Genomic DNA, 24,478 nt, shown 5'->3' on the forward strand with positions numbered 1-24,478 from the left:
TGAGGATAAAATGGTCAATAAAAACTAATTTTATGCACATTCTGACTGTTGCAGCAATTTAACAGAGCAGGATAAGGTAACTATTTTAAGGGTCAAGCCACACTGGGCATTTTTGGGTAGATTTAAAACGAATCGCCACGTGTGATTATTGCCTGCGTTTTTTCATTTTAACCGGCGCAGAGTGAGGGAAGGCGTTTGGGGAGATTGGTTGCCGCAAAAACTAGGAGATTGGTCACAAGCTGACCAAATCTCCCCAAAACGTCCAGTGTGGCCTGACCCTAAGAGATTGTAACCTCTTTCAAGGTATACTGGGGGTCATTTATCAATACTGGGCAAATTTGCCCATGGGCAGTTACCTATAGCAACCAATCGGTGATTAGCTTTTTAAAGCCAGCTGCAAGTAGAACAATAAATGCAGCAATTTGATTGGTTGCCATGAGTTACTGCCCATGGGCAAATTTTCCCAGTGTTGATAAATGACTGACACAAAAGAAATATTCTTCAAAATATTAATGTACATTTAAAAGTTGCCTATAGCTCATGTTGATCGTTTTTCACTGATAAGTCAGGTTTTGTAAGTAATTATTACTTTGAAGTTCCTAAACCTGACTGTTTTCCCAACCTGTCTGTCCCACCTTGACCTTTCAGTTACTGTTTCTAATGCTAAAGGACTACTGAAGCTCAAATATGGTAGCCCCTTCATAGGGAACATAGGGGATCAGATGGGTAATGTAAAAGCATTGGGCAAATACATATATGGAGAGCATGCAAAGACAATGTCATGATAGATGTAAATAAAGGGTTAATTTCTGCTGTCAGTGTCTCTTAAATAGTAATATTACTAGTGGTTCGTGTGCCAACACTGTTACGCAATGGATTTCTTTATTTTTTTCCCAGCCATCTCAAATACAAACTCTATGTATCTAGCTTTTGTCTTGTGTACACATATGCTTGTAGATTTTACTGGTCTGGTAACATTGGGCAAATCTACCTTTGTTCAGTGCCAGAATATAAATCTGACATCCATGTATTGCCCCTTGGAAAGAAATGTACTTGACAATAGATTACAAGTAACAAAGTTTGCACCGCATCAACCAGTCAGATGCTTGCTGTGGCCAGCATTGTTGCATGTCTCACTTTTTAGGTGAACTTATATGCAAATACATGAATAATGTGTGCTTTCACTGCTTTGTGCACACAGCAAGCAGAAAAATGGTAAATACAATCATATTTTCCCCTTTTCAGTGAAACCGCTTATACAGTTATCACATTTCCCTTTTTCAGAGGAAATATGGCAATGTACAAGCTGTTGATATAAGAGTTCATTTTGCAGCATTCTGTGTACACAAACACGAGCAGATTGTGCGATCGATGTATTTTCTGTATCTTGCCTAGGAATGGAAATTTGCTTTGTGAAGCTGCTTCTGGCCTCCTGATATTATTAGCAGGATGTTACTTCGAGTTACTGGTGTACAGCGGGTGACTCTTAAAAGAATGACATTTTGTGGATATGTATTCTGCTGTTACTTACCTTAATATCATTTTTAGGTGTTCCTAACCAATTCGGCAAATGTGTTTCTGCTGGAACCTTGTCCAGAGGTCCCCATGCTCTTGGAGGAACAAGTTGAAGCCTGCAAATCTGTTCTAAGTATTTACAGGCGCATGATCATGGATCTTGCTATGGACAAGAAAACATGGTAATTTCATTTTAAATAGTGAAAAATACTGCTTGTTCAACATTCTCACACCATGCCAATATGTTAGAAAGGTAATCCCTGCCAACTTCTAATGTTTGCTCTGGTTTGGTCAATAAAAAACACGCAACCCTATATGTAACCGAATTCAAGTGGTAACTATGGATCACCACATGTTGATATGAGTAAAGTCTAATCACTTTTAAGCACCAACTGTGACAACACCAATGTAGTTTTTAAAAATATTATAAAGTGACATCTCTGCTGTTTTTGCATTAATTTACGTCAGTGTGTATGAGGTTATTCCTTAAAGGGATGGTTCACATTTAATTTAACTTTTGGTGTAAATATAACATGTTCTATTCCTAGCAACTATGTATTTGGTCTTCATTATTTAGTTATTATAGCTTTTGAATTATGGCAAGTAACTCATGGCAATCAAAATGTGTTGTAGCTATTTAAATGATTCAGTTAAGCCCAAGTCATGTGACTGGGGTCACCTGGGAAACTGTCAATAGACCCGTCAGATTTAAAAATTAAATATAAATACATCTTTTTGCTCTTTTGAAAAACAGATTTCAGTGCAGAACTCTGCTGGAGAAGTACTACTATCTGATACATTTTGATAAACACATGTTTTCCCATGACAGTATCCCTTTAAGAACCAGAACAAAAACAGCATCTTCTCACAGTCATTGCTGATTTCAATATTAAAAAGTCAAGAGGACAAAGCTCAGTAAGAATGTAAAAAAAGTCAAAGCAAATAATAAGTGGATTCCGAATTAATACACCCAGTGCTTTACTAAAGAAAAAAAGCTAAAACTTACAGATTAATGCAGAATGTTTGAGCAAGACCGTTAATATCTTCAAAAGGACACATCTCAGAGGCTTTTGAATGCTTTTAAACTTGGCAATAATAACAGCTTATGACTCGTTAATTTAAAATATTCATCTGATTTGAAGCATTATACATAACAAATTATACTCTCGCTTTCTGTGTTCTACCATCACTTGGCTGAAATGAGCATAAAAAAAAAACTTTAAAAGAGAAGAACATTAAATTTATCAGTTGTAAACAGTGCAGACTGACAACTAAAACAAATGGTACCAGTTACTTAATGGATGCCCCTTCACTAAACAAGATTTAGCTCCTATCAATAATGGGCTTAATGCAAGATTTTTGATTGAGTTGCGGTAATGATGCTTCTCTTTAAAAAAAAGTATTTTTACTTAATGTTGTTTTTGTACTTTGGATATTAAGAAGCGATATTATGTGTAAAGAAAAGTTTTAAAGATGCAGTGTTCACACAAGAAGTGCATAATTGCTTTAGTTGCTTAATTTTTTTATCCTTTATGGTATGTATTTATATATCCCCTTTGAATAAAAATACTCCACTCGTGGAAAAGTATCTTTGTACCCATAATCCTTATCATTGAGAAAATGGTATTAAGGGGCTGTTAGCATTTATGTTCAAATAAAAAGAACTGTATTGAAAATATATTCTGCATAGTAGTTTAATTACAACAAAGTACAAATGCTATCGTTTTTCAATGTTTTTCTCTTGGGATGTTTGCACACAAGCTCAAATAATTTGCATTGGTGGATAGGAGAATAACACCCAAGCAAGAGATATAGAAGCAAAAGCAGAGTCTTGGACTGGGAGAGGCTGCAGCTGCAAGAAAGGACTAGTTGGTTGTTTCTGAAAGCCTAGAATCATGCATAATGACCTGAGATGACCACATACAATTATTAAATTTAAAAAAAAAAATACATATGTTGGTTCAAGGATAACTTTTTAATTGGTACAGCAAACCATTTGCACTATGCAATGTAATATAGCTACACATACAATCATGACAGAATTCCTTTAATTGCACACTTACAACTTGTATAGTATTGTTGGCTGAACTGTAATGGATTTTGTTTTACCCAGGGAGCAAATGCTGCAGATATTGCTGAGGATAACAGAAGCTGTTGTTCAGAAACCAAAAGATAATCTGAAAAAGGACCTCTTTTCTCAGGACCTGGCCGGTGTTCTATTCCGGGTATTATATATATTATATTGACATGAAAAATGTGTTGAAAGCAAAGGGAAACCAGAGAAGAAACTTTGATTCCACATTTCTAAGATTAGTTTGTCTTTTATGCCAGAATTTAGCTATTGCTTCAATCGTTTAGATGGTCTCTACCTGTACGAGACAGCATTCTCGCTAAAGTCTTAGTAGTGATTGGTTGAGGCATTCTACAAATATAATGGAGACAGTGATTCTTTTTATTAATCCATTAAGAATTGCATCTACCGTGATGAAGGGTGTTCTGTTTGTTGTGCGTTAACATCATTATCAATGGTTGTGAATTAACATCATCCATTTTACCTTTTTATTTTAATAAATGATGTTTGCTCTTTTGCAGTGATTAGCTTGATACTTTGTCTTTGCAGCCCAGACAGCAAATCCTTGTAGATAACCTTCTTCTGCACTGGCCGTCTCTCCTTTTAGCTGAAGCTATATTGGCTTTTATGCTGCATATGACAAATTCTAATACATCAATAATAAAAAGGAAAAATATCGGACTCTTGCTAATATAGACAAAAAATCACTTTCAGGAGAACAGGAGGTATCAATTACCAAATTGAAAAATAACTTTATAGGGAAAAGATAGTAACAAAACCCCTCTCTCCACCACCAAACAAATTCACAGTCTTAACCCACTGACAAATGCTGGGTGCAATTGTCAATAATTCAAATGACTAGATTTATCAATACAGGTGCAATTAATTAGTAATTAATCAATACTTAAATATATTATAAATTAATTAATTAGCTAAACAAAGGGCATACAGCACTTAAGCACATGCAAATTAATTACCTAAATTGATTTTAAATTTAATACTTAAAAGGACAATACCTTAACCCTTAAAATATACACCTTTGACAATTAATTTCCTTCTATTCCTTCAATTAAAGTGCTAGTACTAATTGCAATCTCAGAGATTGAGAGAGTTTAAATGTGGTAAAGGTAAGGCTAGGTTGATCAGTCAATAGCAAATTCAATTAAGAGCAAATTCAGGAATTTAAAAAACAAAAAAACAAAACGACCTCTTTTTTAAAAAAACGGAATTGTTGGGTTAAGACTGTGAATTGGTTTGGTGGTGGAGAGAGGGTTTTATTTTTTTTACTTTTTTTTCCCTATAAAGTAAATTCTAATACATATACTGTCTTCAGTACAAAGTCTTCAATATTTGTATTAATGTTCCAAATCTCTTTCTTGTAGACTCTCATTGTAGCGTGGATTCGAGCCAATCTGTGTGTTTATATATCTCGAGATTTGTGGGATGAACTGCTGAGCGTCCTGTCCTCACTTACTGACTGGGAAGAACTGATAAATGAGTGGTCAAAGATCATGGATTCTCTCACTGCAGTGCTGGCCAGGACGGTGTATGGTTTAGATATGAACAGCTTACCTCTAGACAAGCTCAGTGAGCAAAAGGAGAAAAAACAAAGAGGCAAAGGTGATTTTTTGCATTTTTATGAATGCATACAGTATTTGATTTCCTGCTCTTTTGAGTTCAATAGAATTATTCAGCACTGAACATTTTCTTGTGTCAATGTGTCCATTTGTCCCAGTCTGCAAACCTTGTTTTACACTTAATACAATGAAGACAATATAACATCATGCAAATCTGAACAACGTCCCCATGACATTTAACCAACTAGGCCTATTCTTTGTGTGGACCCGCACAGAGAACCCCAAAATGCTGCTGGCTGTCAAATTCTTCCATGACTTTGGACTCTTAGGCCCTCATTAATTGTATAATATTATGTATAATTAACATTTTCATGTGCTGCATCTTTTCACCAAATGATCCCCTCCTAATGTAGCTTTAATGCTAAAGTACACAGGTTTGATTACTAAACTAGAATCTAAATACCCTAGAAATAAGTCACAATTTTGGCCACTAGGTGTCCTTCCAGGTATACGAAATGTGTAACCTTGCTAAATGAAAAACCCAAATGGTATGCATATTAATAACTATCCATAATATTTGGCATATACATTTCTTTATTTAAGGTAATGCAGAGTAGGGCAATGTTTAGGCTAAAAGGGTTTTCATTCGATATTAATTTTTTTTTATTTTTTGTCCCTTATTAAGGAATTCTGATATATACCTTTTATTCACACCAGGTTGTACATGTCCGTTACATTCTAGTGATATTCCATATATCTAGTTATTTGGTTGGCTAGAAGTAGAAAGCTATAATATTAATTTTCAATTACCTTTATTGTTTCTTGAACATGTAGGTGGCTTCCTGGATGCTCCGAAAGGAGCTGCTGTTGGCAGGTCATTTTCGCTTAGTTGGAGGAGCAATCCTGATTCTCATGAACCTATGAGATTTCGGAGTGCCACCACCTCAGGAGCACCTGGGGTGGAGAAAGCAAGGAACATTGTGCGGCAGAAAGCAACAGGTAATTCCCCTAAAAGTTTTAATCTGCCTCAAGCATTCTAACTCTGTTCTAAACTGTTTCGTTTAATCCCCAAGATCACATCAGATCATGGGGCATCTGGCCCCCTATCCCATTCTATTTTGGCTGATGTCCCTGATTCATGTAGCGATATTGGTTTTAAATATTCTTTTTTTAAGGTTTTTATCTTATTTCCCCAATGTTTCTTCTTCTCTAAAAGCTAAGCGAAGCCAATCTATCAGCAACTGTGTGCATCTCTATGAGGCATTGCCAGCAGCTAAAAGTGTCCCTCACCTTCTTCACACTGTGAGCTCTCTTTTACCTGGTATTTCTTCTTCTTGCTCTCAAAGGCTTTCAGGTACTGTACCTAATTCTTCCCTCTAACTAATTCTCCTTTATTTCCTATACAATTAATGCTCTGGAGAGGGTTTTCTCTAACATAACAAGCAATTCTTCTGATCCAAGAAACATGTTATATTTGAAGGAAGCAGGCAACATCAAAAGATTATAGCTGGCTGCAAAATTATAGATTACTTATTCCAATATTATTTATAACATTAAATAAAATAAATTAAATAGTTATATGATTTGTAAAAAGTTTGGGTATGAATCTTGTGCCTTTTTCACTGTTCCTTGCATTTTTTTTTACTGTTAACCATTCAAACCTTGACAGTCAGACTAATTTACGTTTATTTTAAAGGTGCAAGCATACCTCACTCTTTCATCTGCAGTGTTAATTTTGTTTGCCTTTTGGATGGGATAAAGTTTTGTACATTACATTCACAAAAGCTTCCTTGCTTTTTCAGAAGTTGATGAGATACAGCCTCAGGAAGGAGCTCCAGGATCTGAATCTTGTTTTGAAAATTGGGAACAAGAAGCACAGGAATTAGCACGTAGTAGCAGTACACCTGACTTAGCAGAACCATATCCTGACCTTACTCCAGGTGAGATTCCTATGGCTGCAGGCCAGAGTCCTATATGAATCTTCTTTATTAATTTTAATATATGTCGGATGCTTTGCCGGAGCGCACACCGCATGCTTCGGAGCAAAAACACAATAGTATGTCTTTTTTTATCCTGAAATATATTCTGTGTTCACTGACAGGTTGATGCTTTGCGCGACAGCAGTTAACGCATCTTGTGTCACTAACCTAGTGTGTAAGCACATTTAGTAAAATATACCAGGTTACTTTAATGGATTGTTGAATATTCCCTGCTTAATGAAATATGTTTGCCTTCCACTTATTCTGCTGGCTACCCAATACATATTCTCTTATATGTTCCTCTCATTAAAAAGAAAAGATTAGTAATAAACCCAGTAAATTTTGGCAATAGTATAATTATAAAAGATGGGCCTTGTGGTAGTAATCAATGTGTCAAAGTGCTCAGCAGTTAAATCAATAAAGGAATGAAGTTTAGAAATTGTATTCTAGATACAGAATTTTACATTTCCAGTGTATGAATGTAAGAAGGATTTTGCTTGTATTAGTCAAATTCTTCAGTAAGTCATTTAATTACCCACTTTAAAAAGGTTAAAATATTATCATACCCCAAATGCATTGTGGGGAGTCCCCCACAGAGATAACTAAGTAGAAGCTGGAGGGGTGCTACAAATAGAAAATGGTTTCTTTGTATAGGTGTAGTCTATATCAGTTTACCATATCCTGTTAGGGTGGTGACACAGGTAGAGCTGCTAATCTCCTGCCGGAGATTATCGCCGGAGGGATGGCATACTTACTGCTTTCGTTTTCCAAAGTTGCCTCACAAGGAAACTTTCGGGCGACTTCGGAAAAAGAAGAGATGCGTATGCCATCCAGCCGTTGATTTGCATTCTTGCCGGGGGGAAGGCATTTGGGGAGATTAGTCGCCTGCAGTAGAGAAGATTTGTCGCTTGGCGACTAATCTACCCATGTGTCATCACCCTGAATGTATATAAGTATATAATACATATCTGTCACGTTATCCTAAACTCTGTACTTTTATCTTTAAAATAAACATAGGTCAGAAAATTGACTGCCCTATAAGTGAAAGTTCTACTGACTCTACATTTGTCCAAGAATCTACTGGAAGGGGAAAGAGCGATAATGAGGCTCCTACGGTAATCTCTAGGGTTTTTTTTGTTTGTGTTGGACAATATTGGTAATGCTTATTACATACAGTCAGTAAATTCTGTCTCCTTCACCAATTCATATGCTGGTGATCATGCTATTGTAGATGCTTTATTGTACAGGACCACGATGAAATATATTAAAGCACCCCGCAAAAAAATTGTGACACATTAAATAAGCTAAATATATATATATATATATATATATATATATATATATATATATATATATATATATATATATATATATATATATATATATATATATATATATATATATATATATATATATATATAGAGCAAAAAAAACGCACTCGCAGGACTTTTTAAAGGTGCAAAATCAGAAAATGTTTATTTCAATATTTCGGCTATTCACTTAAGCCGTCTTCCTGATGACGGCTTAAGTGAATAGCCGAAACGTTGAAATAAACATCATTTTCTGATTTTGCACCTTTAAAAAGTCCTACGAGTGTGTTTTTTTTGCTCTATACATGATTTATTATAACCAGCACTATAGCACCAAGGGTCTTAATGTGAACAAAATATATGTATTAATTACATGGTATGACGTTTCCAAATGGGACATAAACGTCGGTTATACATACCATGTAATTAATACATATATTTTTTGGACATTAAGACCCTTGGTGCTTTATAGTTTTTAGTTTATTTGCTAGTTAGTTACCTTGTGTGGGTATATGCTCTGTAATTTTGAATGTAGGCTACACAAAGCAGAATTATTGCATAATGAAGTAAACCATGGACATGTTGGTTGAATGTGTACATCTCTAGAAAGGCATTTGTTATTCTAGGCAGTGATGAATTCCTCAGTGATTGAGCATTCTCTTGGGTATTACATTTGCTTTCTGGTACTAGAGAGATCTATGATGTAACTTTGTGTAATAGTGAGCCTTTAAAGAGAAATCAATTACTAAAATAACACAACTCTCTCATGGAATGCCTGCACAGACCTTACTGGCGTCAGTAGCTGAATAATTGCTTCTAGTGTAAATTGTCAATAATGTGAGTGAGTGGTCATACATCAAACCTAATCAATTAAAATGTTTTCCTCAGATATTTGTAGAGAGAAGCAGTAGCCCTGTTGAACTGGAGTGGACTACTACTGATTCTCAGTCTTCAAATGGAAGAACTGCTTATCATGAGAAAGGTACAGCTGTATAGAAACTCATGCAATGGGTCTTGTCTTGGCTCTGTCCTTAGAAAACAGTAGCAGCAATAACAGAGCAGTTTTGCTTTTACTAATGCTCCATAGCTGTTTTTACCAAGCTTGAAAATCATTATTGACATTGTTACATTTCCCTTATTTTTAAATATTTAACATGGAATAAAAAGTACACGCAATTAAGAAAAATACACCAGATATTTAAATGCAACATGATACAGAATCTTCTCACTAGTTCAGCTGAATTCCATGCTGAATCCAAATTCAAAAAAGGCATTGTTTGTACAGGTATGGGACCTATTATCCAGAATGCTCGGGACCTGGGGCTTTCCGGATAACGGGGCTTTCCTAATTCGGATCTTCACTCCTTAAGACTACTAGAAAATCATGTAAACATTAAATAAACCCAATAGGCTGGGTTTGCTTCCAATAAGGATTAATTATATCTTAGTTTGGATTAAGTGCAAGATACTGTTTTATTATAACAGAGAAAAAGGAAATCATTTTTAAACATATGAATTATTTGATTATAATGGAGTCTATGGGAGACGGTCTTTCCGTAATTCTGAACTTTCTGGATAACGGGTTTCCGGATAATGGATCGCATACCTGTACTGTGAATTTTTTTTAGCTGTAGTTATTGATTTATGGTCCCATTAAGGGAACTGTATTTTGGGCAACCCTACTTTCAAGTGTTGAGCTGGTTTACCACATCCCTGCGGGTGATTCATTTCGGACTCTTATTAAGGACCAAGTTTATTATATACATTGAAATGTTCTTTACCCAATTTAAGAAGAAATGCATGCTATGAATTAGTTGTTTATATAGCCCATGTGACTGCAACTATGGAAGCTGAGATCAAGAAACATTCTTGGATTCTTTTTTACTGGGGAATTTAGGGTTTCCAGTAAATAACTGCACAATACTGAAACAATGTTTCAATGACCCTCGAATAGTTTGACCCATTTTGCCCTCTGTATCCTGGTAAGTGTACCCATTTCACCCTTTATGCATTCTCGATGGGTCTTATGCTATGCTGAGCTGAAAAGTAGGGCTGTCTGACTAGAGGTCTACTCTATAGTCCATACATCTTTCTATACCATGCCATCATTTCATGGTTATCTATCTTTTAATTGTCCCACTACAATGAAATGTTGAATGCTATGAACATTTTAACACTGTATCCCACCAGAGGACTGTCCCAAAAGACCCATTGTTTTCATTATTATGTGCTTGTCTTCTACAGGGGAGAGTGTAAGCAGCGATATTGCTAATGGGTATATTAAGGATGGTGAGATTTGTCTGATGCCTTGGCAGAGTAGTGAGGAAGATCATGAAGTAAATACACCAATTGACATGGGTATTGATCATGATGCGAGACAGTGGCTTCAGCTCAGTCCAGCGGAGCCAACTCCGCTCACAGGTAATTCTTTATCTTATAATTTCTAACGTTGTTTGGTTGTCCTATTGAAAAGCTCATAAAGTGTATTATAAAGTTTCCTTTAAAGGGGACCTGTCATCTTAAGAAATAATTCCAAATTCTTTTCTATCATGTTAGTTTAGCAAAATAAAACTTACTTACACTACATTTATTATTTAAATTTTGTTTCCTCCAGTCTTGGAATTTCACAATCAAAACAAGCAGGCAGGAGCCATTTTGTGGACACTGTTATTACGACAAGTTGTGTATCATCCCCAAAATCTTGTGTATGTGCCCAAATGTGGGACCTAATGCCCATACACATTTCCCTACATAATTATAGAGTGTGAGGAGGGAGGGAGAATGTGGGGAGAGCAGTAACATTTAGTAAGCGCTGAATGGAACGTGAAAGTAATAAGTAACGTATATGCCTCAGGCATAGAGACGAGGCAGCTAATATTTGATTGACAGCTCAGATACTTAAAAACATTTTATAACAGTATGGATGCTTTAATGAAAAAAAAACAAAACAATTTGGGTTCCATGTTTAATTTGCAAACGACTTTAGTTATACAGCTTTTTATGTGTTGGTGACCGGTCCACTTTAAAATATGTCCTGCTCCTGTTCCCTACAATATATGGCACTATAGGGTAAAATTGTATTTTAAAAAAGCTATAATTTTCAAATATAATCTTTTTGTGTAAGCTCCGCTGACGACTGTTCTTGATGCTTGCTTTAGTAAAATCGGAGGTGGGCTGAGGTTGGGAATTTCCTGTATCATTGTCACTGTTGTTGAGATGCAATCGGGGAGCTCGCTTTGCTCCACACACCTTCCCTTTTGCTCACCCTGTCCAGAAATATTCTATTACTGGATGGCAACTCCAATCTCTCTTTGCTGACATCGCAAACTTGGAAACGAGGAAGCCAACAGTGTAAATTTGACCTTGCTTGGTGTGCATTCATCATTCTGTGATGTTAGTCAGACCTTATGGAAGGCAATATATATATATATATATATATATATATATATATATATATATATATATATATATATATATATATATATATATATATATATATATATATATATATATTTTTTTTTTTTAAAGCAAGTCCTAAGAGTGCTGAGTTATTGCTGTGAATATACATACAGTTAGGCCCATAAATCTTTGGACAGAGACAATTTTTTTCTAATTTTGGTTCTGTACGTTACCACAATGAATTTTAAATGAAACAACTCAACTTTCAGCTTTTATTCAGTGGGTTGAACAAAAAGATTGCATAAAAATGTGAGGAACTAAAGCCTTTTTTTAACACCATCACTTCGTTTCAGGGGCTCAAAGGTAATAAGACATTAAAAAACTGAAAATAAAATGTTCATTTCTAATACTTGGTTGAAAACCCATTGCTGGCAATGACAGTCTGAAGTCTTGAACTAATGGACATCACCAGATTCTGGGTTTCCTCCTTTTTAATTCTCTGCCAGGCCTTTACTGCAGCGGCTTTCAGTTGCTGTTTGTTTGTGGGCCTTTCTGTCCGAAGTTTAGTTTTCAACAAGTGAAATGCTGCTCAATTGGGTTCAGATCAGGTGACTGACTTGGCCATTGAAGAATATTCCACTTCTTTGATTTCATAAACTCCTGGGTTGCTTTGGCTGTATGTTTTGGGTCATTGTCCATCTGTATTATGTAACGCCTCCAATCCATTTGACTCCATTTAGCTGGATTGGAGTAGACGGCATCTCTGAACACCTCAGAATTCATTCAGCTGCTTCTATCCTGTGTCACATCATGGATAAACACTAGTGTCCAAGTGCCACTGGCAGCCATGCACGCCGATGCCATCACACTGCCTCCCTAATGTTTTATAGATGATGTGGTATGCTTTGGATCATGAGCTGTTCCACGCCTTCTTGCTTTACATGATAATATAAATATATATATATATATATATATATATATATATATATATATATATATATATATATATATATATATATATATATATATATATATATATATATATATATATATATATATATATAAATTTGAAGAGGACCAGCAAGAGGACCAGTTTTTCAAAAATCACAAAAAATTTTTTTTACATCACAGTGCCTCCAATGATTCGGGGGCCTTTATCAAGGACATAGATGATGAAGGCTCCAATGCGGGCCCGAAACGTTGGAGGCACTGTGATGTAAAAATAGATTTTTGTGATTTTTGAAACACTGAGTGCTAGTCCTCTTTGAATTTTTTATATTAAATGGCCAAGCACCCGGAAGTGAAATCCATATTGCGGGTACCATCTATATCATTATTATACTTTGAAAAAGGCTGCTGTTCCAGCTGAAACGTTAGGCTATAAATTATATAAAAATATATTTATTTTGGCCGAAAACTGTCAGTGCGGCCTCTACAGCTTTCATATATATATATATATATATATATATATATATATATATATATATATATATATATATATATATATATATATATATATATAATATTATGTAATATAATATATATATATATATATATATATATATATATATATATAATATTATGTAATATAATATATATATATATATATATATATATATATATATATATATATATATATATATATATATATATAATATTATGTAAAGCAAGGCACTCACAGGTCTTAAAATATGGTAAAAAAGAGATAAAGTTTATTTGTTATTCCAACAATCAGGTCTTCCTTAAGACCTTGACAAAGGTCTCAAGGAAGACCGAAATGTTAGAATAATAAATAAACTTTATCTCTTTTGGCCCAGTGGCCGGTCAGAAAGCATACCTGATTGGCTTTTAATGGATATAACTGGGTTGAAAGCAATGAAACCCCCGGTTATAAACAGTACAGTGTCATATAAACGTTTCTGGTTCTAAACGGTTAACCCATTCTGCCCCATGACCCATATATTAATTTTATTATTTATAATGAAAGTGATTTATGAAGAAACCGAGATTTATCGATTATTTTTGCAGTCCATGGAAAAGCAACACAAGAAATCCCTAGCCTTGGTATTGATTAAATGTCTGGAGGAGCTGCATTCTGTTTCAGTAATGGAATATATATCTAAATGGTTTTCTTCAAACATTATTGTAACTTTGTTATTATACATAATACATAACACATTTTCTGAAGTTTGTAAAGAAATAGATATTTAGCCATTACCCTTTTTTAGCGTTGAATGGGCGAATCTAAAGACACGCTTTAAAAACAGGATTCTGGTGGTGCCAAAACATGAAAGTCTTGGCTTTGTTTTGGATATAAATGGAGTGAGTCTCTCCCAAGAATGATAATTAACACAATCATCTAAAACTAAAAGTAGATTTCTTCAGCCCTGCCGTTTGTCTCATGACATTCTCCAGACGTGGCCTGTACAGCATTTAAAAGCTAGGATCCAACAAAAGTCTCTGAATGGTGCTGAGAGAGAAAAAGACAGTGAAACGCTGACTTGTTCAGCTGTCTTTAACTAGTGAGTGCATTGTAACCATGCTTTGTAGGTGTACAGTGTGCAAGCTTTGTCTCACTCATAACTCAATGACACAAGGCTGCAGCTGCTAGCAGGTGTTCCAACATGCATATTCACTGCCACTCACTTAACCCATTCAACTGCATTGTTGACAAAAAAACACTCTTATCTCTTGTCGTTGCCCTTTGCCACCCGTCTTGGTACGTTCCTGTAACTTACCAGATGAATGGCGTTCACTTTTATTGGCTTTGTGCATTCTCACAGGCTCTCTTGTGTGCTGTAGATCAGAGCCAAACTCTATAGATACGCTGCCGCATTCACTCTATGCAGCTGCTCCGAGACGCTCTTTAAAAAGCAAACTGTAAGGTAGCAGAACAGGTGCCAGAAGTCTGCATTGAGCTACTGCCTGTTCTAACTGCCAGGCCGTTCCTTGATAAATATTTTGCATTAGTGCCAATGAAGTGACAAAGGAATCGTATTTAAAGGGTTTGTTCACCCTTAAGCAAACTTTAAAGCTGGCCATACACGGGCCATTAAAAGCAGCCTACAGACCAAGTTGAAAGCTTATTGGCATGTGTTTGGGCTTCTCCAATCCATATCTGACGGGCTTCTCCCATCCATATCTGGCTGAGAGTCTGCCAGATGTCGATAAAAATGCCGTCTGATCACGGACCACATCTGTTTGTTGATGCGGTCCCGCCATCCGACCGCCCATTAGGATCTGATCATTGGGCCTTAGGGCCCATGATCGGATTAGCCCGATATCACGCACTTCAAGGTGGGCATATTGTTTGGTGCTTTGGTATAGAAAGATAGATTTTACTTAGTTTGATCTGCCAGAATATGTGCTTTCCAAAAATATATGGTTTTCTGGGAGTCTTTTTACAGTTTGGGGGTCTTTGGGGGTATGTAGTACGTACACGCCACATACTTTGGTAAATCTATGCATATTGGGCATCAAATATTCAGTAGACCTCTGACGTCCATATTTAGGGTGATTTTTCAGTGTGCTTAGGTACACCTATACATATTGGGCATCAAACTGTTCAGTGGACCCCAGGCTTTCATATTTGGGGTATTTTACATTGATACCTAATGATGTGTGGGAGATATGATGTTGTAGAGTGGAAGCTTTGAGGTAATTTTTCAAAAAAATCACCAATATCTATAAAACATTATAACTTTAGGAAACAATTGCAACTTGGTAGTTTGGAGTAAAAAAGATATATTTACCCATTTTTGATTCACCAGAATCTGTTCTTTCTAATAATGGGTTTTCTAGGGTAAACCTACTGTTAGTGGAATGTTTGGCCTTGAAATCAGAAGTATGCCGTTTGGGGAGCAGTGGAAATTTGCTAGTGTACTGCTTGTAGATTTGGATCTATACAAGAGAGAAATCTCCATAAAACTATATATATTTAGTATTGCCGCATTCAGGAGACATAGACCTTTCCAAATCAGCTGTGTTCTTGTACATAAAATACATGATGTTTCTGATATATGTGATTGTTCTTTGTGAAACAAGATTTGTTTAATTTTATTAGACATTTAGAAGCCTATATTTTTTTTTACAGAAGTAGAATTGCACCAAAATTCTTGCATATTTTGAAAGTTCAGGTTGTCCTGAAAAAAACAATATATTGTTTTCCTGGGTAAACTAAAAGACCGCCCCAGGAAAGATCCTTAAAGTGAAAGAGTACAAAATGTCTAAAAACTGCTTGGCAGTAGATGTTCACATCTAGGACAAAACGGCCGGCAGGGAAAGGGTTAAGTCATTCAAGTAGGCACAACATGGGGCATGTTCTGCACTCAGACTCAAAAGCACAGTATACAATCTTTATATTAGAACCTTTTCTTTGAATCATGCTCCGAAATACGTTTTGTCACTGCTTTTTATTTCTTTATAATCGATTTGTCTTCATCTTTTCAACTGACCATGTGAATAAACAGTTTGCATTTTTATGAAATGATCGCAGCAGTTCTAAACAAATATAAACCATTTATAAAGACACAGTTTGGTGTTCATCAGAGGTCGTATAGTACAGAGAGTGTGAGCATGTGCAGGTGCCAGGGGTAGAACCATGAGCAGTGTAGCAGGTGCAAAGCATCTGTATCTTGCCACACACAGGGGTCCATTGAGTGTAACAAATGAGAAATATCGTTTTATTCCCTTATTGCAAGTGAATTGCGATCAGCATTCACTAGTTCGGCTACCGGCAGATGCATATTTAAATAATAGGTCTGCACATGATCAGCATGAGTCTGTATACATAAAACATGCCTAGTCCTATCATGTAAGATTTATAACTGGCTGATGCCTGTAAACGCATTCAGAACAGCAGGCATTGTTTCCCACCGCTCACATACATTTTGGGTTTAGATTGTAATCTTTTAACAAATTACCAATATCCTTCAGATTTGCTCTGCTACACCTTTGCCAACCAATCCTCATTTATAGTGGAGTGGCTATTTGTTTCCAAACTAAAGTTGCCACAAAACTGTAATTTAAGGGATTATACAACTCCCAACCAATTCTCACAGCAAACGACATTAAAGGAAAACTGTACCTCCAAAATGAACACTTAAGCAACAGTTTATATCATATTAAGTGGCATATTAAATAATCTTATCAAACTGATATATATATATTTAAGTAAATATTGTCCTTTTACATCTCTTGCCTTGAGCCATTTCGTGATGTTGCCTCAGAGATCACCTGACCAGAAATACTGCAGTTCTAAATGTAACTAGAAGAAGTGTGGAAGCAAAAGACAGAACTCTGTCTGTTAATTGGCTCATGTGACCTAACAAGTATGGTTTGTTGGTATGTTTGTGTGCACAGTGAATCGTACGATCCCAGGAGGCGGCCTTTATTTTTTTAAAATGGCAATTTTCTATTTATGATTACCGAATGGCACATACTACTAGAAAAGTATATTATTATGAAAATGGTTTATTTACATGAAGCAGGGTTTTACATGAGCTGTTTTATGCAATATCTTTTTATAGGAACCTACATTGTTAGGGGGGTATAGTTTTCCTTTAACAAAGAAGGTGCAAGGAACAAAATGCACAATACGGGTGCCTGGCAACGTGGTTTAAGTCCACTAGGCACTATTTTCTACCTTGTTTCAGATAAAAATAATTGCAGAAGGTCTGAGCCGCAGAAATGGATCATTAATTTTATGTAAGGTATATAGAAATCAGCCTTTTGAGTATCAGAGCATAGCGTCACTGTCTATACCTCTCTCCATCAGCACTTGGACCAAATTAATATTATTGCCCCCCACCCCGACACACTAAATATAGCCTAGATATAGATCTTACTTTAAACTCCTCTGTATGTTCCTTTCTAGATAGCATTGAGTGTCTTGCTGGGGACTGCAGCATAATTGCTGGTGGGAACTTAACTGGATGGCATCCGGATTCTGCAGCTGTCTTATGGAGAAGAATTTTGGGAATTCTCGGTGATGTGAATAACATCCAGTCTGCAAAAATCCATGCCAGAGTTTTTGTCCATCTCTATGACCTGTGGTATAAACTGGCAAAGGTATGGCTTATGGATCTAGTATATGAGTAAATAACAAACCAGTTGTCTGAATTTTGCATCCCGAGAATAAAATATATGTAACCAAACTTTTATCTTGGAACAATGTACCATTTTTACACTGCATCCGCAGGATTGCAAATACAGGTATGGGACCTATTATCCAGAATGCCCAGGACCTGGGGTTTTCTGGATAAAAGATCTTTCTGTAATTTGGATCTTCATACCTTGAGTCTACTAGAAAATCATGTAAACGTTAAATAAACCCAAAAGACTGGTTTTGCTTCCAATAAGGATTAATGATATCTTAGTTGGGATCAAGTACAGGTATAGGATCCCTTATCCAGAAACCCGATATCCAGAAAGCACCGAATTACGGAATGGTTGTCTCCCGTAGACTTCATTTTTATCCAAATAATCCAAATTTTTAAAAATGATTTACTTTTTCTCTGTAATAATAAAACAGTAGCTTGTACTTGATCCCAACTAAGATATAATTAATCCTTATTGGAAGCAAACCCAGCCTATTGGGTTTATTTAATGTTTAAATGAATTTCTAGTAGACTTAAGGCAGGAAGACCCAAATTATGGAAAGATCCGTTATCCGGAAAACCCCAGGTCCCGAGCATTCTGGATAACATGTCCCATACCTGTACAAGGAAATCATTTAGAAAATTTTGGATTATTTGGATAAAATGGAGTCTATGGGAGACAGCCTTTCTGTAATTCTGAGCTTTCTGGAAAACGGTTTTCAGATAATGGATCTCATACCTGTAATAGCTGCACATTATACATTTTAAATGCATATGCGTTTATTCCAGTTTTAGGGAAGTGGGTAGGGAAGGATAGCAATGTTTGTAGCATATGCAGCCTGTGAAATCCTTGTGCTATCCCCTAACCTGCTACCAAGAAACAACATGTGCTTTACCAATAAACAACTAAAGCACTTTGTATCTTTTCCACTGTATTTTTGTGGTTAAAGAGAGTGAACCAAGTGTGCAGCCTTCAGTATAGTCTACCTTCCTGCAGCTCCTGTATAAGATGGCAAGCACATGTTGCTATCAAATTGCAGTATATGCACTTGTCAAGCAAATCTAAAAAAAAAAAAAAGAAGATACTAACGTCAGAAAATAACCTTTTTTTATATATCACAACATTGTCTTTGAATGCTATTTATAATTTTACCCTAAAACTATTTGCTTGATGCTTTTACCTTTCTTAGCCACATATTAGCTGCCATATTTGTGCAGCAGTAGTCCGTTAGCATAGGGTAGAAACTTCAAGTAACAATTAGTTACAAAAGCAGACCTAACGATGAAAAACGATCAACATGACCTATAGGTAACTTTTAATGTAGATTCATATTTTGTATAGATTTTTTTTAGTGTTCGTATCACTCTAATAAACAGGTAAAATTCTACACTGAAGTTTGTTTTGTGTGGCTCCTTTTTATATGTTTTTTGCTATTCTATAGGGAGCAATGTACCTACCTATTGTAAAATATATGTATATTATAGGCCACAGAGGAATTCAATTATCATATAAAGGCACAAGGCTACAGGTCAGGTGCTTTTATACAAGTCAGGAAACTCTGTGTTCAATTCTAATATCCTTGTTTTACAACAGGGAGAGGCACCATTATTGCACTGCTGAAGTAGAATGGCTTTATTTTCACAGATTAGAGACAATCTGTCAATCAGTTTGGACAATCAGTCTTCTCCTGCACCACCTGTATTGATTCCACCACTGCGAATGTTTGCATCATGGTTATTTAAGGTAATTTACCATATTCCTCTGCTCTTTTTTTTTTTTTTGTGTTACATCTGTGCAAATAATATCTGTCCTCTAGGGCTGCAATGCTCCATATATATAGAATACTACATATTGTTTTTTATGATTTATAAAAATGCATGTTAAAATAAAAACTAGCCCTACAGATGCACCACTTTGTTTTACAATTGCTGATTAGTATATTTGAGTGAGTTTTTTTTAAAGCGGATTAAACTATTTCTTCCTAGGCTACAACCTTGCCAAATGAGTACAAGGAAGGAAAGCTGCAAGCTTACAAACTGATTTGCAGTATGATGACCCGCCGACAAGATGTGCTCCCAAATTCAGATTATTTGGTTCATTTTCATCTCATCATGCACGCTGGGTTAAATAGTGATGATCAGGTAAGATCAAATCATTCTCTTAAAGGAGAATTCAACCCTTTAGCAAAAAAACCCATCAGTGCAGATTCAGGCATCGGAATTCACAGCAGCCATCTTCCGGTCTTTGTGTCTTCTTCCCGCGCTTCGCAATTTCCGTCCATTTCAGCACATGCACAGTTTTGGCAAATCAGTAAATTGCTCCGACTGCGCATGCACCACTTCGCCGGTCTCCATCTAAGCTTACAGAAGACCTGGAAGATGGCTGCGTTGAACTCCAATGCCTGAATCTGCGCCGAAGGGTAAGTAAAAAGTTAGGGGCATTTCCCCGGGACAGCAGTTAGGCAGGAGGAAGAGGGAAGGGGGGTCTACGTGGGGTGGGGGGTAGGGTTTTGTTTTGCTAAAGGGTTGAATTCTCCTTTAACCCACAATCTTCAACTTCTTCCATCACTTTTTACATGTATAAGTCAAACTACTGCAGAAATATGGACAAAACTTTCCTTACTGCAGTAACCCATAGATTTATTAGAAGACCAGGGTATTTACTCTATCCCCCTTTTTGACAGCACTAGAGCTGATTGTTGCCATTGTTTCCAGGGCTGTGAAAACACTGCCCTGTTGTTCTGCATAACCCTCTAATTAATGCCTTATGTTGCATAAAGACAGCTTTTAATAGATTTGTGTAGAAAAATTGCATATTTTTGATAAGAAACCATTTTTTTTTATGAAGGCTGTTAAAATACACATTGACACAGTTTTCTCATCTTTACTGTTCCTTTAAAGCACTAGTCATGCTTTATTGCTGCTATAATTTTATGTTTGCATCTAATTTTGAGAATTTATGGCACATAATTGATTTATCTCTTTTAATGTTTGTTAATTTCTTGCTGATTGTATCTTCAAATAAGTTGCTTCTTATGGGGAACAAATAAAAACAACAGAGAGAAACTGAAAACACAAATTAAAGGAACAGTAACATAAAAAAAAAGTATTTTAAAGAAATAAAAATATAATGCAGTGTTGCCTTGCACTAGTAAAACTGCTGTGTTTGATTCAGAAACACTACTATTGTTTATATAAATTAGCTGCTGTGTAGCAATGGGGGCAGCCATTCAAAGGTTACATAGCAGATAGCAAATAAGCTCTGTAGAACATAATGGTGTTCTCGGTTATCCATTATTTAACCTTTTATATAGCATTTTTTCAATTTCGCCCATTGCTACAGAGCAGCTTATTTATATGAACTATAATAGTGTTTCTGAAGCAAACAGATCAGCTTTACCAGTGCAGGGCAACACTACATGATATTTTCATTACTTTAAAACACTTTCATTTTTTTGGTGTTACTGTTCCTTTAAGGAAGAAAGATTAAGGAGGGGCTGAAGAAAGTAAGAGGGATGGCGATTACAGAGAAGTGAGACTGGAGATTAAAAAGGGATGTGTGGAATATGAGATGAAAGCAAGAAACTAGATAGGTGAAGTATGGGAATGGATGGAGTGAGTGAGAGAGGTTGAGTCAGTGATGTACTTTATATAATAATTGTTGGGTACATGAAGTTACTTGCCTGAACAGTAAAGAATGATTCCAACAGTGCCAGACTGGAGCCTAAATTTGGTTACCTAATACCTGGGCATATGGCAGTCTCAATTTACTGTGCCAGTTGGATTGGATCTTAGCCTTGTGTAAGCTTAAAAGCTTATATCTTGGGATTTCATATAGTCTATGAGTGGGCCTTCTGCACTGTCAAATGAGTCCCAAGAGGTATTATCCCTTCGTCACAATAATTTGCAAAGCTTTAGCAATTCACTGTAATGCACTAACTTCGTATCCAGGGAACATAGCCTCAAGAGGAATAAGAAAAACCTTTTTTAAGCTAATGCATACATGCAACCTTACAGATAAATCTCCAAGAAATTCATGCAAAGACTGGCTCAGATAATAGCTGTTTATTTTGTAACTCTTTATAAACTCTAAACTACATGTATTCTTTACAGGGGGTTACCCATCACGTGCCTAGCGGAGCTATTGGCATTCCCAGATTTAAAGAGAACTTTTAATATGTTATAGAATGGCTAATTGTAACTAACTTTTCAATTGGTCTTCATTATTTATTTTGTGTAGTGTTTGAATTATTTCCCTTCTTCTTCTGACTCTTTCCAGCTTTCAAACAGGGGTCACTGACTCCATCTAAAAGCAAATGCTCTGTAAGGCTACAAATTTAATGTTATTGGTACTTTTTATTACTCATCTTTATAGTCAGGCCTCTCCAGTTCATATTCCAGTCTCCTATTCAAATCAATACATGGCTGCTAGAATAATGTGGACCCTAGCAACCAAATTGCTGAAATTGCAAATGGAGAGCTGCTGAATAAAAAGTGAAATAACTCCACAAATAATAAAACCACAAATAATAAAAGATGAAAACTAATTGCAGATTGTCTCAGAATAACACTCTAAATCATACTAGGAGTTAATTTAAAAGGGACCAACCCTTTAATAATTCCAGAAAACTTTCTACTGGGAATGCTGAGCCATCTTTTTTTATGGGTAAGTTTACTGGCTTTCTAGCCCATAGACTTTTCAGTACGCCAAGGAAAGATACTTTGCAGAATATGAAGTCCCTTGATTAAGCATAGTAATCAGGTGTACCTTGCACAAATTTTTATAAAATGTTCCAAGTACAGGTACAAGATCCATTTTCCAGAAACTCTTTATCCAAAAAGCTCAGAATTGTGGGAAGGCCATCTCCCATAGATTAATTTTTATACATTTTTAGTAGACTTAAGGTATGGAGACCCAAATTACGTAAAGATCCCTTATCTGGAAAACTCCAGTTCCCGAGCATTCTCTATATTACGTCCTATACCAGTAATTGCCACCTTTAATTTTCCTGCTATATGCATGTACTGTAGTTGTTGTTCGAGCAGGTAGCATTCTCAACTCCTGTGTGCCCTAAGTCATTGTCTACAATTTTTTCTTAAATAAGAAAGGGTTTTCTTCATACTACCAAAAATATAGGCGGGGTTTGGATGTTCAGACCAATAACACTGAATGCATAAACATTTTGTTAAAGGCTAACGGCCTAGCATTTCTTTTACAGTAAGCTGTCATTCATACTATACAGAATTGTTCTGATAAGGAGTTGCTATGAGCTGCTTTCTTTATTCATGGTCTAAGTAGTGATATACACAGGTCACTTTCAATTGGCCATAAGGTGGCATTGTTGGATACTTTTTAGGGAGGTTTTATAACATAGGGTTGTAGTATATAGTAAGCCAGTGGCTTGTTTTCTATTTGCCCATCATTGAAAGATTATATGGCTTAAAGGACAAGGAAAGTAAAGCTAAAGAAGTAGCTAGAAATGTTGTACATTATGTTTTGAGCTTCTGTACCAGCCCAAGGCAACCACAGTCCTTTAGCAGGGAAGATCTGTTACTCCAAAGATGCCCCAGTAGCTCCCCATCTTTTTTTCTGCTGATTCACTGCACATGCTCTGTGCTGCTGTCACTTACTGAGCTTAGGGACCCACTCACAATATACAGTAAGTTCACATAGAATATAAATGTCACAGTATGAAGCTGATTAGTAATTAAAGGAGAATTCAACCCATAGTTTAAAAAAACTCTCCCCCTACCCTGGGTAGACCCGACTTTCTCCCAACCTTTCAAGAAATTTCTTAAAACACACTTCTTTCGAGAAGCCTACCCTCATTCTGCTTAACTACCAAATGCAACACCACATACAGTACCACACCCACACTCACCCACTTAATTCAATCTTGCCCACTCCCACACTTTGTGTATTACTCCCTTCCCTTTAGAGTGTATGCTCTTTTGCATAGGGCCTTCCCCCACCTTTTGTACCGGTATTGATTGTGATGTATGTAACTCCATATGTTCTATGTATATAATTCATGTGATTTAGTTGTATAATCACATTTACTTTACAGTGCAATATGTTGGCGCTATATAAATACATGTTAATTATAAAAATAACAATATGTATTGAGAAACAGTGCTGTCTGTAAGAACTTGCTCTTGAAATGAGAGGGTGCATGTAAATCTAATAATGACTTCAAGAGTGGGCACGGGCAATAAATCGGGGAATGGTCAGACTAGATAGTCAAGTGGATCTTACTTGCTTCCGCCCACCCCCTTTTTTCCTCTTTCTTATGAACGCCATACCCTCTTACTCCATCAGCATCTGTTTGCACAGCTTGGATGCATTACCATTTGCTCATGGCTAGTGTTTGACTTGTTCAGATGAGTATTATTCATCTCCTGGCTTTAAAGTGAGCCAAAGTACCTGAGTGTAGTTAGATCAACTGACGGAGAGTAATGCTGCAAAACTATAAAAAAGGCACCCAGTATGTTCTATTTGAAGTGCACTATGTATAGCGTGCCAGTTCAT

At 36.1% G+C, this 24,478-nt stretch overlaps 1 protein-coding gene across 4 annotated transcripts in view; it reads left to right on the forward strand.

Moving 5' to 3' along the window:
- The window catches only part of ralgapa2.S (Ral GTPase activating protein, alpha subunit 2 (catalytic) S homeolog), a 175,723-nt gene that overhangs the window by 32,618 nt on the left and 118,627 nt on the right, over positions 1-24,478 (forward strand). For 3 of the 4 annotated variants that reach the window (XM_041564347.1, XM_041564348.1, XM_041564349.1), the window contains exons 13-24: positions 1,549-1,697; positions 3,629-3,740; positions 4,969-5,206; positions 5,998-6,162; positions 6,380-6,517; positions 6,966-7,103; positions 8,160-8,257; positions 9,341-9,434; positions 10,697-10,873; positions 17,727-17,920; positions 19,595-19,693; positions 19,936-20,091. In XM_041564347.1, coding sequence (XP_041420281.1) covers positions 1,549-1,697; positions 3,629-3,740; positions 4,969-5,206; positions 5,998-6,162; positions 6,380-6,517; positions 6,966-7,103; positions 8,160-8,257; positions 9,341-9,434; positions 10,697-10,873; positions 17,727-17,920; positions 19,595-19,693; positions 19,936-20,091 — 1,758 coding nt within the window. The remainder of the gene's footprint in view (positions 1-1,548; positions 1,698-3,628; positions 3,741-4,968; positions 5,207-5,997; positions 6,163-6,379; positions 6,518-6,965; positions 7,104-8,159; positions 8,258-9,340; positions 9,435-10,696; positions 10,874-17,726; positions 17,921-19,594; positions 19,694-19,935; positions 20,092-24,478) is intronic. The other variant, XM_018265099.2, reaches the window with a different exon arrangement.

Source organism: Xenopus laevis, chromosome 5S, assembly GCF_017654675.1.
Source record: "Xenopus laevis strain J_2021 chromosome 5S, Xenopus_laevis_v10.1, whole genome shotgun sequence".
Lineage (NCBI taxonomy): Eukaryota > Metazoa > Chordata > Amphibia > Anura > Pipidae > Xenopus > Xenopus laevis.